The 17,759-nt window shown below is 38.5% G+C and overlaps 3 protein-coding genes across 3 annotated transcripts; 2 read left to right on the top strand and 1 right to left on the bottom strand.

Moving 5' to 3' along the window:
- Window positions 1–111: 111 nt before the first annotated feature.
- On the top strand, window positions 112–6,639 carry LOC113768358 (probable 26S proteasome non-ATPase regulatory subunit 3). Its single transcript, XM_027312685.1, has 10 exons — window positions 112–215; window positions 828–918; window positions 1,020–1,210; window positions 2,546–2,683; window positions 2,767–2,903; window positions 3,125–3,179; window positions 3,260–3,370; window positions 5,055–5,294; window positions 5,802–6,110; window positions 6,161–6,639. The coding sequence occupies exons 2-10, from the start codon at window positions 840–842 to the stop codon at window positions 6,362–6,364; spliced, it is 1,464 nt and encodes a 487-aa protein (XP_027168486.1). The 5' UTR covers window positions 112–215; window positions 828–839; the 3' UTR covers window positions 6,365–6,639.
- Window positions 6,640–9,378: 2,739 nt separating this feature from the next.
- Window positions 9,379–13,422, top strand: LOC113767720 (nitrate regulatory gene2 protein). Its single transcript, XM_027311900.1, has 4 exons — window positions 9,379–10,683; window positions 11,094–11,269; window positions 11,607–11,830; window positions 12,426–13,422. The coding sequence occupies exons 1-4, from the start codon at window positions 9,582–9,584 to the stop codon at window positions 13,216–13,218; spliced, it is 2,295 nt and encodes a 764-aa protein (XP_027167701.1). The 5' UTR covers window positions 9,379–9,581; the 3' UTR covers window positions 13,219–13,422.
- A 343-nt stretch (window positions 13,423–13,765) lies between these two features.
- LOC113767724 (ras-related protein RHN1-like) lies at window positions 13,766–16,823 on the bottom strand. The gene is made up of 8 exons (XM_027311904.1): window positions 16,764–16,823; window positions 16,517–16,685; window positions 15,369–15,446; window positions 15,113–15,280; window positions 14,778–14,826; window positions 14,472–14,545; window positions 14,174–14,267; window positions 13,766–14,029 (listed from the first exon to the last, which is right to left on the bottom strand). Exons 2-8 carry the CDS (start codon window positions 16,553–16,555, stop codon window positions 13,932–13,934), a joined length of 600 nt encoding a protein of 199 aa, XP_027167705.1. The 5' UTR covers window positions 16,556–16,685; window positions 16,764–16,823; the 3' UTR covers window positions 13,766–13,931.
- Between the last annotated feature and the right edge of the window lie 936 nt (window positions 16,824–17,759).

Consider the following 17,759-nt stretch of genomic DNA (forward strand, 5'->3'; position numbering starts at 1 on the left):
CAATCTTGTCTACACAACAAGCCCACTAGCCCAATGCCAAAACCCGTTCTACTCCAACCCAACCCAACCCAATGGTCACCTCCCCTCTCCTCCCAAAAACAACGACCACTCCCCTGCCTTTGCCCAAAGGAAGCATCGGTCGCTGTTGTCCTTCTCTGCCATCCACTTGCTGTTCTTCAGGGGTTTTTGAGGAGACAAATTTCGGCTAAAGATTGGTATGCACATTAGTTTCTTACCATTTTTGGTATATTTTTTCTTACATTGATTCTGTCCAGTGTATTTTACTTATCGATTGGGATTTTTGGGATATTGGCGTTGTCTTTTCATTAATTTTCTAATCGTAGCAGAGCAGAAAAGTTTTGTGATTTGGTCCTAAGCTGAAAAGGGTCGTCCCGGACGATTAGGCTGGGGCGACTCACACGGAATTTTTGGAATCCGGGCGGGTTGTCACCAGTTCTGGAGTGTACTCCTAGACGAGTTTTTCCTCATAAAATTTAGGTTAGAAGCTAAAAATGGAAATCCTATTGAATAGTAGTGTTTGATTGGTTATGTTGGACTGCAAGTGAAGCCTCCCGGGACCCTCATTTAGTTTCCTGTTTGAAGCCCAGTCACCTGCCATATCCATACGAATTTGAGAATCTGAACATATTTGTGCACTGAGTAACAGAATGCATGAATTATATTTTCTTTTGAGGAATGTAAGTAAGTTTTAAAGGCCAATGCTGGAACTTAGGTTTCAAGAAGGAATGATCGATTAATTTGCACGTGTAGTAGCTGCATCGATGGCCTTCTGGTTTTTCTCAATGATGTTGACGTTGCTTTTTTAGGGTACATTGAAAATGCCCGGAGACGTTGAGATGAAAGAGCAACCAGCCCCTTCAAATTCTGTCACCTCCACTGGCCAATCCACTCTGCAGCGTAATTCTTTCTGTTCTCATACCTTTTTACTTTCTGGCGTTCACATAGGTAAGTTTGGGCTTTAACCAGTCCTGATTCAATACAAAATCTGTGGGTTGTAGACTTGAAAGAGATAGCATCACTTATCGAGACCGGTACATATGCCCGGGAGATTCGGAGAATAGTGAGGGCTGTCCGGCTAACTATTGCTTTGAGGAAGAAGTTGACGGCATCAGTGATTTCTGCGTTCTTGACTTATGCCCTCACACATGGATCCGAGGTGCATACACGGTTGTCCTCATACATTCCCAAGGTAAGAAAATAGGAAGTCATCTTTAAATTTGGTTCATATTTTGAATTTCAGTTTTTCGCTTGTTGATTTTTTTTAAAGTAAATTTTTTCTTTTGTTGTTTGTTCAGTGCTTTTTTGTGCATGAACTGGCAGTTATAGCATGTCAGTTTGTTGCTGAAGGAAGAATATTTGGTTTGAACGTGACTAGATTCTATTGTGTGCCATCTCATCAGTGGGGTGGGGCACTTTGCTTCTAAACTATTGCTGGAGTTTGGACGAATTGCATCTTACAGTTATCATTGTCACTTTGACCTCATTTTTTTATAAATCTAGCAAAATTAGATAGGGCTGTTTGGTCTGTGGACATAAGATATGTGTCATCACATGCTAAATCAATCTTGGATGTCAAATGCTAGTTGCATCATCTGTTCATATGAGCTTTTATGTGATGCTGGAGACTCTAGCTATCCCACTAATTGAGCTTGTGATTATCATTGTCTCTATTGATCACCATTAAGACATATTCTGTTACTTTTAGCTATGGTTTTCTCAAAATGTGGCAACTATTTTGTTCAGTGCTTTTAGGTCTATGAATAGTTCGGAAGAGTTGAATATAGGGTGCAGCGTGCAAAGTAGTCGTTGGAAGTGCAAAGTGTTGGTGAAATTAATGTAGAGGATGCAAGAAAAAGCATTTCCTTTACTCATATATGGTGACTTCTTTGGTTTCATCTTCTTTATCAACTTGAGAAAATAAAGCTTAAAATAAATCAAGTTAATATGCCCATATTCTGATTCTGCATTCCTCTGAGAGGAAGGTTAGCTAAGTTTTACTATTACTAGTAGCACATTCATGCGCTTATATTCCGAATATCAAATTACTAAGCTGGTTCCTTCACTTTTCTCATTACACGTCCAATTTCTGTTATTTTGCTACTTTTCATATAACTTTTACTGCATAAATTGTGTCTCCGTTTATATTTCGTGTAACATCACAGCAATGGAATTGACATCAGTATTCAAGCAACCAGACATGGGAATGATGTAATTAAAGGTGGTTTAAGGGCATTAGATAAAGCATTGATCATATAGTGTATTAATCATGTTGTGGAATTTGTGGAAATGAATTTTGAAATATCGTCTAAACAATAGGAAAAGATTTAAGGGAATGACACTCTGTGTACAAATCCTTATCCAGGATTTTGGCAGAAATTTTATATTCAACAAATTGGACCAGTAGTAATTGGTTTGTCTTCAGTGCCTTCCTGTTAGTGCACTTGTCTTATTCCAATTGTATTGTCAAACAAATATGGTAGCCTTTTGAAATCTGCAGCTTGACAAAGTTGATGGTTTTTTACAGGATGATGAGCATGAAATGGAAGTTGATACGGCAACATCTGCAGTGCAATCCCCTGCAAAGCATTCTCTGCCAGAGCTGGAGATTTATTCTTATTTGCTTGTCGTCATATTTCTCATTGATCAGAAGAGATACAATGAGGTATGGTTTACATCACCTTCGCATGCTTGCACACTCTGATATAGTTCTTGATGTATGAAACTGCTTTCTCTCGTTCTTCTCAGGCTAAAGTATGCGCCTCAGCAGGCATTGCACGTTTGAAGAACCTCAATAGGCGAACTCTTGATGTTTTAACATCCAGGCTCTACTTTTATTACTCTTTGAGCTATGAACTTACCAGTGATCTTGCTGAAATTCGTGGGTGAGTTCTATATTACTTGCCATTTCTTATATCTGATGCCTCATAATGATAATTTGTATAAATGGTTCACAAGCATACAACAGCTATATTGTGGGTGCTTATTTTTATTTTTTTTTGGCACTGTCTTTCTGTGCATGTGTGTGTGCTTGTGCTTGTGCATGTGCTTTACTTGTGTATCCTTTCCTTCCAAAACTTTACCTAATAAAAACTTTAATTCGCAGAAATCTGCTTGCGCTGCATCGGATTGCAACACTTCGCCATGATGAGCTGGGTCAGGTTTGTAACCTGAAAAACATGGCTATGGTTTTAGTGGCAGCTTTCATCATATATTCATACTTAGCAGCTCATTGATGCAGGAAACACTTCTCAATCTGCTGCTTCGGAATTACCTCCACTATAATTTATATGACCAAGCAGAGAAATTGAGGTCAAAAGCACCCCGTTTTGAAGCTCATTCAAATCAACAGGTAAATCTAATAAATTTCTTAGTTTCCTCTATTACAGAATCTCCCTTATGCATGGGATATTTTATCCCTTTTGGGACTTCTTGACTTTTCTGCACAAAAGGAGTGGTAGGATCTACTAATTAAATTGGGTTAATTACTTTTACCTCCCCTCAGGTTTGGCCAGTGGCAGGTTGAACCCTGACCTTTGGCCAAATTACAAGTAGCCCTTGTCCTGGATGGAGGATTGCTGGTTTGGCATTGTTCAAAGGACTTTAACAACCTCAAGATTTATTTGAACTGAAAAAAAAAACGAAGAAGGAAAAAGATAAGAGTGCAAATTAAGAAAAAGATCAAGTCTTCTGCTATGTGTAAAGCACTTACCATGGATGTCGAGTATCCCTTCCATTGTGCCAGACCCAACCCCTCCCAAAACCAGTGGCCAATCTGCTATCTTCCAATGTAGATGCCTTCTATTTACTATGTTGCTCCTTTTCCCAACCTACCCTTCCGTCTTCCCAAAAAAGAAGAAAATAAAAACTTCTACAATCAAACTCACCACTTGCTCAACACCTCTACAGAAGCACCAAAGCATCCCACTTTGTCATGGCCTCCTGCTTCTACATTCACACCACCAAGATTGTTTTTTCTTTGGGGGGTGGGAGGGTTGGGATCTTTGACATATATTAAACCCCTACAGTTCAGGGGGAGTTTTGTTGAGGAAAATTATGAAGTCTGGAGGTATTTATAGAAAAACAATCCTGTGGAGTTATAATAGAACAAAATGGGACAGCATTTACATGGCAAAAGTGATGCAAAAACCTGTTTCCCAAGGCTATTCAAATTCAGAGAATCTAGGAAGGAACTTTGACTTGGAACTACAAACACACTCTTTTATCCATGTAAAACTTGGGAACAAAGTGGGAGAAAAGCCAATCATTATCTTATCAGGTTGGCAGACCCAATAAAACTTCATGCATTTTTCAACTTTACCGCTGCGCATTTAGGAGGGGTTTAATGTTGATTTCCGGATTTGAGCTTGTCAAGTTATATTAGGGTACTTTGCTATGGTGGTTGGCATGGTAGTTGGCCTGTTAACACTTGCAAGTGGTGCTGTATGTAGAGGAGCAAGGGGACTCGTGAGTCGATTTTCTAAGTGGGGCCCGTGGAGGGAGGTTGAGAGATGGTACTGAAGATTGGGTTGGAGATATTGGATTTGTGGATGGGAGGTGGCTGTGGAAGGATTGAATGGATCCCTAACGGAAGAATTTTATTACTTTATAAATTTTGGGACTCAATAAGGGCATTGTGGGCACTTCTTGTTTGTTTTTTGCTGAACTCAGCAACATTTCTGATGTCCTTTAATAACGGGGTAATTGGAGAAACATCTTTCTAGTCCAAGGGTTACTTGTACTTTGGCCTGATCTTGGCATTCGATCTGTAATTTGGCAAATCCTGAGGGAAGGTAATTGTAATTAACCCATTGTATTATGACAGTTTTTTCCAACAAAACTATAATTGACTGGAAGAAACTGGAATCTGTGGAATTTGGCTTGTGTTAGGATATTACAAATTGGTAAAGTTCATGATTTTACTTTTCTTCGTTTTATGGTTTTAAAATGAAAGTAAAGCTTTTCTGCTCTAATCTGTTTGATGCATATCAGGGTTGCAGCTTCTTGTCCTTATCCTGGACTTTTCTTGGTTGCAGTTTTGTCGTTATCTCTTTTACCTTGGAAAGATCAGGACAATTCAGTTGGAATACACTGATGCTAAAGAATCCCTTCTGCAAGCTGCAAGGAAAGCACCAATAGCTGCTCTTGGTTTCCGAATTCAATGCACTAAATGGGCTGTAATAGTACGTTTACTGCTTGGAGAGATCCCTGAGAGGACTGTTTTTATGCAAAAAGGAATGGAGAAAGCTTTGAGACCATATTTTGAGCTTACAAATGTGAGTTTGGGTTGTCCAATTTCTTATCGTTTGAAATTTTGAGCTGGGTATATATATAGAGTTCACCTACACAAAGTGACTTTTAAAACACACTATGCTTATGCCATACACACAAACATGGGTACTCCTAAAAATCAGGAGGTGGGCCATCTTTTATTTATGTCTATCATACAAGTCGTATGTTTCTTGGAGTAGGATTTTCCAAAATTTTGCTTGGATGATTTAAAGCTTTAATTGTGCAGGGAACACAATAGAGGGGTTAATGATAATTATTGCATTTATATACAATAGTAGCAGCAGATAAATTAGTTATTTGTAGGAGAGAATTGTGATGTCCAGCACAGGCTAATGTTTGAGATGAATGGATGGCACTGCAACTTTGCAGCACCCTCATGCCAGAAGTATCTTCCACAACCACAAGACACTGGAAATTCTAAATAAGAGGAGTTCAATTAGTGTGTTATTCCTGCTTTTGAATTAATTCTTTGTTGGTTATAATGTACTCAGGCTGTTCGAATTGGAGATCTGGAGTTGTTTAGGACAGTTGCTGAGAAGTTCTCAAGCACATTCAGCTCAGACCGAACCAACAACTTGATTGTGAGGTTGCGGCATAATGTCATTAGGACTGGGCTTCGTAACATTAGTATCTCATATTCCAGGATATCACTGGCTGATGTTGCCAAAAAGCTGCGGTTGGATTCAGCAAACCCAGTTGCTGATGCTGAGAGTATTGTGGCTAAAGCAATTCGAGATGGAGCCATTGATGCCACATTGGATCATGCTAATGGATGGATGGTGTCCAAGGAGACGGGGGACATCTACTCGATCATGCTAATGGATGGATGGTGTCCAAGGAGACGGGGGACATCTACTCGACTAATGAGCCTCAAATTGCTTTTAATTCAAGAATTGCTTTCTGTCTTAATATGCATAACGAAGCAGTTCGTGCCCTACGATATCCACCAAATTCCAACAAGGAAAAAGAAAGTGCTGAGAAGAGGAGAGAAAGACAGCAACAAGAGCAAGAGCTCGCTAAGCACATAGCTGAAGAGGATGATGACGAATTCTGATGAAAAGCCCATGATCATGGGCATCTGGGGATTTTGTAGCTATAATGCACCATCCCATTGATCTGCCTTGCGAGTTTTGCTAAACTGCAACAGCTGCTCCTTTATCTGAATAACTTTTGCCAATCTTGTACATTGTGATGCGAGGTCTATTGTTTAGGCGGTTTTTTTTTTTTTTTTTTTGATCGTTTGACTTGCATTGCAGAAACTTACTTAGAGCATCTATACTTGCTCTAGCTATCTATGATGTTTGGTGCATTTGACGACTTTCTTGTCTACCTTTATTTCGTTGAAAGGAGGCCAAGAGCAACAGGAGGCTACGCAGAAACCCGCACTGCAATTTGTGTCCCATGTGAGCAAAGATTGTCAGCTTATTTACAATATATTCAAGCTTTGTATAGGCTTGAATACCAAGTACAGGTACCATAGGGATGCTATCTTCTACTGAAAACATTAGCTACATGGTTTCTGGGCTTGAGCTCTTACACTGAATTCCGCAGCAAGTAGAAATGATACGTGTGCCCTATGGCCCTATCTACCCAATCCTTGTATGGCCGATCCAAATTCACCAAACCTGATGGCTGTGGCTCTGTAGTAATGGCTAGTTTTGGAGCATAGGATAGAAAAGAAAAGATGAGAAGACTTAAGTTATGAAAGGAAAGAAGAGGAGAAAAAAATGGTAGTGATTTTGATGTTATTTGAGAGTTTCGGAAAGAAATGGAATGATTTTGAATATATATATGTCATTAAAATTTTGTTTAGTGCTCATCGAAGGATAGAATTGATACTTTGAAAAATTTTGTAGGCTTTCTTCAACAGTCTGTCCAAATCAGGCCATAAGCGGGCAGAAAGGTTTTTCAACTGTAGCAGCACACCGAATCCCTACAAATCAGACCGAATCCTTTGTTTTCTGTCATGGGTAAACTCACAAATGAGAAGAAAGTATTCCTTCCTCCCACTTTCTTTTCTTTTCCTATCAAATCCCATCTCCCAAACCAGCTTTGTCTTGCGAAGGACATCCAGGGAGGCGACTCAAAAGTATTAGGAGTGATTTTCTGATGGAAGGACATCATTATCGGTAATCTTGCATACTTCTTACATACAGTACTATTACTACGGCACAATGTGCTGAATTACAAAGAGGTGGATTTCATCATTATGAAAAGAAGGTGAAAGATATAAATCTTCTGGTTGAAGCAAGGAAGCTAGAGTATAAATCATTCTTTTTCCTTTCTAACAAGTTGGAACCAGAAAGAAGTAGATAATAGTGGTGGTATGGAGTATGAAGCTTCTCAAAATTTCCTCCTTTTTCCTGGAATCTTGTGATGGTGTCGCCGCCCTGGTAGATGACTTTCATCAACTAAAGTCGACCACTGTGTTGTCGGTTTGCAACCAAGTCCAGGCCTTTACTTTATTATTTTCATTTAAAAGAATCCGACTCGGCTCGGCTCACTTCCCAGGCTCAAAAGTCTCTTATGTCACCTTCGCGATTAATTTCATTTTGGCCCTCAAAGTAGTCAAAAGTTTTAGTTGATTCTCTGAGAGTAATATAAACTATTCGTTTTACCCTCGCTACAAGAATATTTGTTCCTATTTCATAGTTCTGTTTACCATGCAATGTTTAAATCATATATGAAGGACTTAGCACCCATCAAATGAAAGACATTTCAGTGATTCTACCTACTACAGTTTGAAATAATTTTTTATATATTGGCAATATATACACCAGTGAGTTTGGTACGTACACCAATACACGACATGAAATTTAAATTCAAATTATGATAAAGTGATAAACTTACTAGTGCATGCACTATCAATTTTGAAAAGATTAATTCATATAACATACATTTGGCAGCCACTTATTACTTTACCTTAATGGTACAAAAGGATAGAAATTTTGAATTTATGGGATATATATTTATTTTAAATTGAATGGTATAATGACATGCTAGACTTATGAGATAATGAGGAGTGAGGCATAAAAGATGTTAAATAGTTAAAGCTAAATTGGAAGCAATGCTTAAATTGTACCTCTGACATTTCTCTCTCTCTCCAAGTTTTTAGGACCAAAACAAACCTTTGATTTTTAGATGCTAAATTAAAACATATTGTCTCTTTAGAGGGAATGATTAAGTGCTAATCCCACTCTACAATTCTTAACATTAAAAATATACACTTTAAGTCCGCGAAAACTAGCCAATCTTGGAGATCTTATACCAAATTTTTTTTGATTTAATCCCTATTTTTTTAGCTCAGTTTAAAAAAAGGATATAGGCAATTTTTAACAATTTTAATTAAGCATTTAGTATTTGACTAATTTAACAAATAAAAAAGGATAACAGTATTATTCTAATAGTTTACTTAAACTAAAATGCTAAAAAAATATTTTTTTTTGGAACAACAAGCTCAATATCACCTTATGTCTTCAAAATTTTCCTAACTGTATTTATTATTATTATTATTATTATTATTTATTTATCATTATTATTTGATTTAAAGTCTAATAAATTTAAAAAAGTATATACAAATGAAAATCAATCCTGTAAGATAGTAAACTTTTCTTATACATTTTATCAATTTGATTCTTTGTATAGTAGTTATTACAAAAAAAACTTGTGTCTTTTAGCAATAAGCAAAAATAATAGTAAAGTTACAAATAATTTCACAAATAAAAAGGCATTATTATTATTATTATCATTGCACTTATTTTTTTTTCTTTTTTGGCTAGAATTAAGATTTATAAGTTTGACTATTCTGCATAGAGTTCATCTTATATACATTGCCACAGTTGAATACATGTACATGAGCAAAATTTTGATAATATATATGTTAGTAGTGTATATAAAATTAATTCTTATTTATGGGGAATAAAATGCATAATTTTGAGGTTGGACGGGATAATTTGTGACTACTCCAAAGTTCAGGGAACAAAGAGTGATTTCTTGAAAATTTACCTTGCTACTAATGAGAGTCTATAACACTAAACCACCAAACAAAACAGAACCAGAAAAGGGGGTTCTGCCTCAGTTTGTCTGCTCTGATCACTTCTCCGCTGATCCCAAATTCTTCATCAATAGCAAGAAGAATAATAGGTTCCGCTTCCCAAACGGATCAAGAATCAAAACTCCTTGGCCCTTTTCCTCTCCCTCCCGAATTCTATCCATTCATTTAGTTTATGCAAAATTGAATAGTTAGCAGACCGGAGGCGGAGGGGTCGAAAATGGGGTGCAACCAATCGAGGATCGAGAACGAAGAAACCGTAACACGATGCAAAGAACGAAAGCAGTATATGAAAGATGCCGTCGCTGCAAGAAACGCTTTTGCCGCTGCCCATTCAGCCTACGCCATGGCCTTAAAGAACACCGGAGCTGCTCTCAGCGATTATGCTCACGGCGAAGTCCAATATCCCTCCTCTCCTTCCTCATCCGTCCATGGCGGACCCGCCTCTCTCCCACAGCCCCCCGTCGAGCATCTTCCCCCTCCTCCCCCTCCCCTTCCCCCCTTTCACCAGCCTCCCCCTCCCCTTATTCAGCGTGCGGCCTCCATGCCCGAGATGTCTTTCCCCAAACGCGATTTGAAGCACTCCGACCCGATTTTGGAAGAGGAGAATGAAGATGAGATGGAAACCGAGAGTAATCATGGCGGGTTGAAGCATCGGAGTAGTAAAAGTAGCGGTGGGGTTGGAAGTAGGAGTGGAATTGGGCGCAGTAGTGAGGTCGTGGATGATGAAGAATTGCGGAATCCGCCATCGCCGCCTCGACCGTCGCCGCCTTCGCCGCCTTTGAAGCAGAATCGTTCCCCTCCCCCTCCTCCTCCGCCGGAGCATAAAGGTATGACTTCGTGGGATTTCTTTTTTCCGCCAATGGAGAATGTTCCGGGGCCGACTCTGGCTGAAGTGGATGAGGGGAGAGTGGAGAGGGAGGAATTGGAACGCAAGGTCTTAGAAGAAAGGGCTAAAAGAAGTGAAATTGATGCTGAAGGCGGCATTGGTGGCGGGGATGGAGGTGGTGGTAGTGGTAGTGGTAGTGTTGGAGGTAGGAGGAGTGCTGGTGGGAAGGCGGAGTCAGTTGAGGAAGTGGAAATGGCGCCGGAGCTACCACCGCAGCCACCTCAGGTAGCCCCTCCTCCAAAGGTGGTGAAGAGAGTTAAACAGATTGTTCCAGCTGATGCTAAAAGGAGGGTTGGGTCAAGTGTGAACTTGCTGCAGATGTTCAGTGAATTGGATGATTGTTTTCTTAAGGCTTCAGAGAGTGCTCATGAGGTATCCAAGATGCTTGAGGCGGCTCGGTTGCATTATCACTCAAATTTTGCTGATAATAGAGGTATGCATATATTTTGGTTTCTTTTAATCTATTTTTTATGAGGGATTTCAAGGATTCAATTTTTGTATCAGCTAGTTTTCTGTAATTGTTTCTAAAGATTTAATTTTGATACGTGTTTCACCATTATAGAGCGATGCTAAGGTCTATGGTTTGCAGCTTCATTTATCCAACGCATGTCATTGCATAAGTGACCATAGTCATGTATATCCCTGTATTGACACCAGAAATTGATATGCTGCAGTTAATTTGTAAAATGTTTAGGGCAGGAGAAACTGCAGTTGGTTGACTTCGTGTTCTGATTGTTTGTCATGTTGCAAACCAAGTTGCGCACTTGCTCTGTGTTATTGGGAGTTAAGAAAGGTGATTGAAATTTTAGGCTGATAATATAACTAGTTGTGATTGTTTTGTAGGACATATTGATCATTCTGCCAGGGTCATGCGTGTCATTACATGGAATAGGTCCTTCAGAGGTTCGTCAAATGTTGATGATGTGAAGGATGACTTCGATTCGGAAGAGCATGAAACCCATGCAACAGTTTTAGACAAGATGCTTGCCTGGGAGAAAAAATTATATGATGAAGTAAAAGTATGTGGGGTGACATTTTTTAATCATTTTGCCTTGTATTTTTCCTTCTTGTTTTGTCATTCAATATGTTCGATTTGCTAAAGCAATGAGTTGCTTAGGTTTAATTTGATTAGCTTTCTTTCTTATACTGCTGCTGCTGCCTTTTCTTGTTTGTACCTTTTCCCTCCACCCAATTTTTAGTTAATATATATCTGATTCATTTTTCTTCCATTTGTGACCATAATACATGTTGTGCATGTGGACTTTTCTCTCATTTGTCACATTAGTATGTAATAAGAGTACAAATCTTAGATGCTTCCTCCTAATGAATTATTGTTGCACCGATGATGTTCTTCAGGCAGGTGAACAAATGAAACTGGAATATCAACGAAAGGTTGCTTCATTGACTAAACTAAAGAAACGTGACTCAAATACAGAAGCTTTAGAGAGAATGAAAGCAGCTGTTAGTCATTTGCATACTCGATACATTGTTGACATGCAATCTATGGATTCAACTGTTTCAGAAATAAATCGTTTGCGTGATGATCAGCTGTATCCAAAACTCGTGGCTCTTGTTGATGGGTAAGTGTTTATACAGATAAACGTATTTATGCCTTGCAGTTAGCAGTTTTTACCTTTGCTTTTTTGGAAATTTGTTCTCTACTTCTCTGTCCTGTCATCTTTTGTCCCATCAAATGAAGCTAGTAGTGACTGTTTATAGGGACCATACCTCAGACAGTAAGAGAATAATTGTGAGGGGATATGGGAAGAAAGGGAGGGGAAAGATCAGCTGTCTTGACTTTTGTACAAGGAATGGAAACTTCGCACAGAGATTGGTAGAGTGCAGTTTTGACTCAATGTCATGTTAGAAGTTTCATTTTGAGTTGTTAACCCCAATAAATTGCAAGTGAATATAACCATTTCATTCGGCAAGTCAGAAACAACAGATTACCACATGTGAGAATAGAGGAGCTGATAGTTAGTGTCTGCTTATCTGGAGAAGTTCTTGGAGCTCACTTTTAGAGCATTGTTCACGAACCTGGAACCCTGGAATCTTCTTTTGAACTCTGATTTATTAATTTGTTTACTACACATGGTATATAATTTCCTTAGTCACTTCTTATGCTTGCTTTGTCTAATTCTATGCACTTCTTTGCTGGTTTTGAATGAACTGTAGAATGGCTTTTATGTGGGAGAGCATGAGAGGACACCATGAAAGCCAGTCTAAGATTGTACAAGCTCTAAGTTCTCTGCACATATCCCAATTCCCTAAAGAAACAAGTGAGCATCATCATGAACGGACATACCAGCTTTTGCATGTTGTCAAAGAATGGCATATGCAGTTTGACAAACTCATCAAGAACCAAAAGGACTACATAAGAGCGTTAAACAATTGGTTGAAGCTAAACCTCATTCCCATAGACACAAATCTGAAGGAGAAGGTTTCATCCCCACAAAGACCTGCCAATCCCCCAATTTGTGTGCTCTTACATGCTTGGCATGACTGGCTGGAGAAGGTTCCAGATGAGCTTGCTAGAAGTGCTATTAATAATTTTGCTCATGTTGTAGATCATATAATGGAGTATCAAATAGATGAGATGAAATTGAGTGACAAGTGTAAGGATACTCGAAGGGAGCTCACCAAGAAAACCGAACAGTTCAATGATTGGTATCGTAAGTATACGCAGCGAAGAACGCCTCCTGATGAATTGGATCCAGAGAGGGCACAAGATAAGGATCTAATCGTTGAGAGGCAGATTCAGGTGGAAACACTCGAGAAGAAATTGGAAGAGGAAGAAGCAGAATACAAGAAGCAGTGCATTCAGGTTAGGGAGAAGTCTTTAGCCAGTCTGAAAACCGGTTTGCCTAATCTCTTCCTGGCTATGTCAGGTTTTTCTCTTGCTTGTTCAGATATGTACAGGAACTTGAGGTCCATCTCACAAAAGCGTAGCAGACGCGAGAGTCAATAATGAAAGCAGTGTGTGACCTTATATGAAGCTCTTCATTAGCGGTTTCATTTTAGACCTGAAAAAGAGCACTTTTTAAAATGTATTTTCTGTATGTAAACTATAGTTGGATTTCCACTTTCAAAGCTCTTGAATATAAACCACATCAATGAGATTTAAGTTATATATACATTGTTAAAATGGAAGTGTTATAATTCAGTTGTTCCACTGTTGTATCAATCGACAGTTCCTCTGGAACTATCCCCTCCTCTGCGTGTTTGTTCGAGTCCCAATCTTCCTCTTTCTGTTCCGGTAAGGCCTAGTTTGGGGACTCAGCAGAGACATGTGATGTTTGGTGTTACGTTGGTAGACGTGAAAAGTTTTATTCTGGGTTGATCTTCTCTCTCCGTGTCTGATTTCTTTCCAGAGGAAATTTTGTGGCCTCACCATTATCCCAAATCACCTCATTACTATATCTTTTCTTTTCTTTCCATTTCTTCTCATCCAAATGAGCTGTCAAGTATCCATGTTTAGTATCCTATGTAGTATAAGTTTATTGGCTTTTTAAGTTATCATCACCAAACAAAAATCAGATAATGTATCAAAATTAAAGTCTTATCAGTCAACAATGCCGAGTTTTGGCATGGCTCTTCAATACATCGATCAACAGCTTTCAATATTCAAAAGCAAGGGGTTGAAATAGATTGCTCCTCATGACAGCAGAAACAAAATAAATGTTACCGGGAGCAACAAAAAAAGGCTCTCCGACTCTGTGTGTTGCTTTGCAGACGTATTCCTGTTGGCTGCAATGGCGCAGCTTTTGCCAATTTTTTTGCTGCAGATGGCCAAAGAGAAAAAGCTCAGGCGAAGGTTTAGGAGGATTAGCTAAGCCTAAACTAGATTTACGATAACAAGTACATGGAAATGTTAATACATTTCATTAAGCTTTGGCAGGCTGAGCTTAGATATGATAACTCACCCATTTCATAAAAGAGCTCGTTGATATTAAGGGCAGTTTTTGCTGATGTTTCTGTGAAGAACATCCCATTTTCTTCTGAGAATTGCTCGCCTTCCTGCAGAAGTTTAAAAGTAATTCACAAGCTTTTACGTTGGAGATTATTATTATTATGTATCAAGCACCACCATTAGTTACAATCAAGTAACAAATTTCCAAAGCTCTATGTGCCTGTAATGACCAAATTCAACTCAAGGTCGCTGCCTTTTATCAAACTGTTCTGCAGGATTGGAACAGGAAGAAAAGAAAAAATTATCAGTACCTCAAAGTTGACCTCCCTATTGGGTTCCAAATCTTGTTTATTTGCCACCAAAGCCATCACGAGATTCGGATTACCTGAAAGAAATACATGAAAGACAGTAGAAAACAAGCTACCAGATACACTTGCTTTTCGAGCAGCAATGGTTCTTCATTAAGATCACCTAAAAAGGGTAAATAGAACTTGGCTGGGCTGGTTGGTGGAAGTTTCATCAAAATAATGGTAACACGAATTTGGATTAGAGAAATGACAACACGAAAACAAATTGAAATACAGATGGACTATCACTAATGAAAGAGATGTGTTCACCTTGTCTTTTTAATTCTTCGACCCACTTTTTTGCACGTAAAAAGGTGTCCTGAAGATAGATCATTCGAAATCAAATCCATGAGAAAGCTAAGCTAAGCTAACTACGTGGGGATTAAACATGCAAAGATAAATCTGTGCTAATTGCTTTCTAAGTATTACAATCAAAGAACAAAAGCGAAAAAAAAAAAAAGATCTCGTTCCAAGCAATCATCAGTGCTTCTCATTCTATGATTTGAAGAAATAACAGATTAATGATGAGTAAGAGGTCAATTTTAACCATAAACAGATGTTATAATCTGCTTCAGTAGCCCAGCTTTGTTTACAGGAACACTTGCCATGCTTGTGATGTCATAGACAACAATGGCTGCTGCTGCACCCCGGTAATACATTGGAGCTAAGCTATGGTATCTTTCCTGTCCAGCAGTGTCCCATATATCAAATTTCAAAGTGGCCTCGGGCAAAGACAATATCTGAGTAAAGAAAGCAGCACCAACAGTGGGTTCCTGAAAAACAAAAATCATGTCAAGGTTCTTTGACTGCAATTGATGGAAGAAAAATACAACCCTCACCATCAAAAAAAACTTTGCATACCTGGTGCTGAAAAAATTGACCTTTTACAAATCTCAGGACCAAGCTGGTTTTTCCAGTTCCCATGTCCCCGACTAGTACCTGGGGAGATAAAACAACATGATATTACTGTTGACATTATATTCTCTCCAACACTTGCCCTGCTCTTGATTGTATCAAGCATCTCCTCGTCCTCCTTCCTCACAACATCAACTCCCTCTTACTGACCAAGCTGGGCAGACTCCTAAATTTTTTGTTTTCGGATTGTTCTTTCAGGAGGAAGTCGGTGAATGCTGGAGAGAACCAGCAAAGAAAGGAAAAGGATGGAGGAGATTCATCTTGGTTAGGGAAAGCAGAAACTAGCACCAAACCACTAAATGGAGAGACCACATAATCCTTAATATATAGCATTCACAATCCTCTTCCTTCTTGTAGTTTCTACGATTACTACCTCCTGCTCAAGTGCAAATACATCCACTGTTGTCAAAGGCTTGCATCCACCAGAACAACAATCAAGAATGCATCCACATCTTGAGTCTGTGGATATGATCTGCCATATAATAGCTTTTCGTGTCCAATGTTTGGGAGACTGTCCTTAGAACTTTACAAAGTACTAATACACAAATAGACACTGGAGTGACAAAGCAAACATCAATAACTTGCTCTGAAAATCTAATTGACGTGTTAAAATTATCATGAAGCAAAATGCACAACGCCAAATTCCAATCCACATCACCAAGTTCCGACTGATCACCGCTTCTTGATCAGCTTAGCTCAATTAGCTACACAAGCAGTAGGAGAATCTTGGTACTAAAACAATGGAGTCAATTCATGAATAGGGAGATTGTTTGTCCCTTAAGAAAGGTACCTACTACGTCATTTTAGGAAAACAGTCCACCACAGCTTAGTGGATCACAGAAAATCTAACCTCAGGTTTGCATTTAATAGTGCATTCTAGCTTAAATTGGACGAGATATTTTCAATGAGGGGCTTGAGCGGCTTAGAAGCCAAGCATTCACTCCTCAAAGAAACAAAATATGATATTACAATAAACTACCAAGAATCCACACAAATACCCCACAAAAATTAGAGAGAGATATTTGGATCAGCCAAAAGATTATGAACAAACTAGCCTTACAGATCAAAAGTCACTTTAAGAAGGACGCACTCACCATCTTGGCATGGATGATCTTGTTGCCAGGTCTTGCCATTATAGATTTGATCTTTCTTTTTCGATGGAAATGTTACTATCAACCAATGAACCAGTAAATGTTATGTACTCTTGCAGTTGTTTGATGCTTTGAGTCATAGTGTAACACATGAAATATTACGCTCTGAAAACTGCAATGAGACCAAGTATGAAGATAGAATTGAGAATGGTAGGTTTGAAGCAATGCGGCATTAACTAGTTTGACTGACCGTTAGCATTATCATAGGATTTGACTGACTTTGGGTGCTCAGCTCATTTCCAATTTAGGCTCTTTTTCCAGAAACTGAACAGAAACTATTAGTAAAGCATTTTTTGCCTCTGCTCCCACAGCTCAAGTGACCCTGAGTTGTCTCCTAATCTAGTCTCCTCTTGCAACACTATTGCTAACTTGTGTTCCAGTTTGTTCAATGCACTGAAGAACCCCAACATCAAAATGAATGGTTCTTGAGATACAAAGCTCTAAAACATCATTCATATGCCCCCAAAGATTATAGCATCATACGAGTCGATTACGCTCTCAAACGAATGTAACATAAGCATTTGTGATTATTTAAGCAGGAGATCAATTTTTCACACTTACTTCTGAAAATAGTAATCTTTTTTTTTTTTTGTATTGAATATTAAAAAGAAAAATATTTTACTTTCTGAACCACAAAGCCTATTTTGCCGAGTCAAAATTCAAACAACTCCAACAGATGCAATAATTGCCCTGCACAATTCATCACCTCTTAGTTGTCAAGCAATCAACTCACCCCCAAATAGTCTGAGAGGATAATTTATAGTTTATTATTGGAAAAAAATCTTAGGTAACGAATTCTTATTTTATTTTTATTTTACTTTTTTGTTACCCCTGGGAAAATTTTTGAATGGGGGATCCCTTCTTATCCTATGATCGCGGGCATTTAGTTCGCGTCTTGGAATCGAATTCGAATTCGAATTCGATATCATTCATCTTGGATTTTGAATGAGATTTCGCATGAGATCAATCATTCTAATATATCTGTTTGATTTAGTATTTGGGACGTATATCATTATTATATTTGATGTTTGAATTGCTGATTTTTTGGAAATGGGATACGATAAATTTTCAACTTTACCCAAAGTCTAAAGTCTATCATCTAGTTACAAATTTGAAATCTTAAATGTGAGCACGTCGTATGTATGGTACAAAGTCTTCTGTGATCGAGAAGAGTGTGGATAGAAAG

Source organism: Coffea eugenioides, chromosome 4 (genome assembly GCF_003713205.1).
Source record: "Coffea eugenioides isolate CCC68of chromosome 4, Ceug_1.0, whole genome shotgun sequence".
Classification (NCBI taxonomy): domain Eukaryota; kingdom Viridiplantae; phylum Streptophyta; class Magnoliopsida; order Gentianales; family Rubiaceae; genus Coffea; species Coffea eugenioides.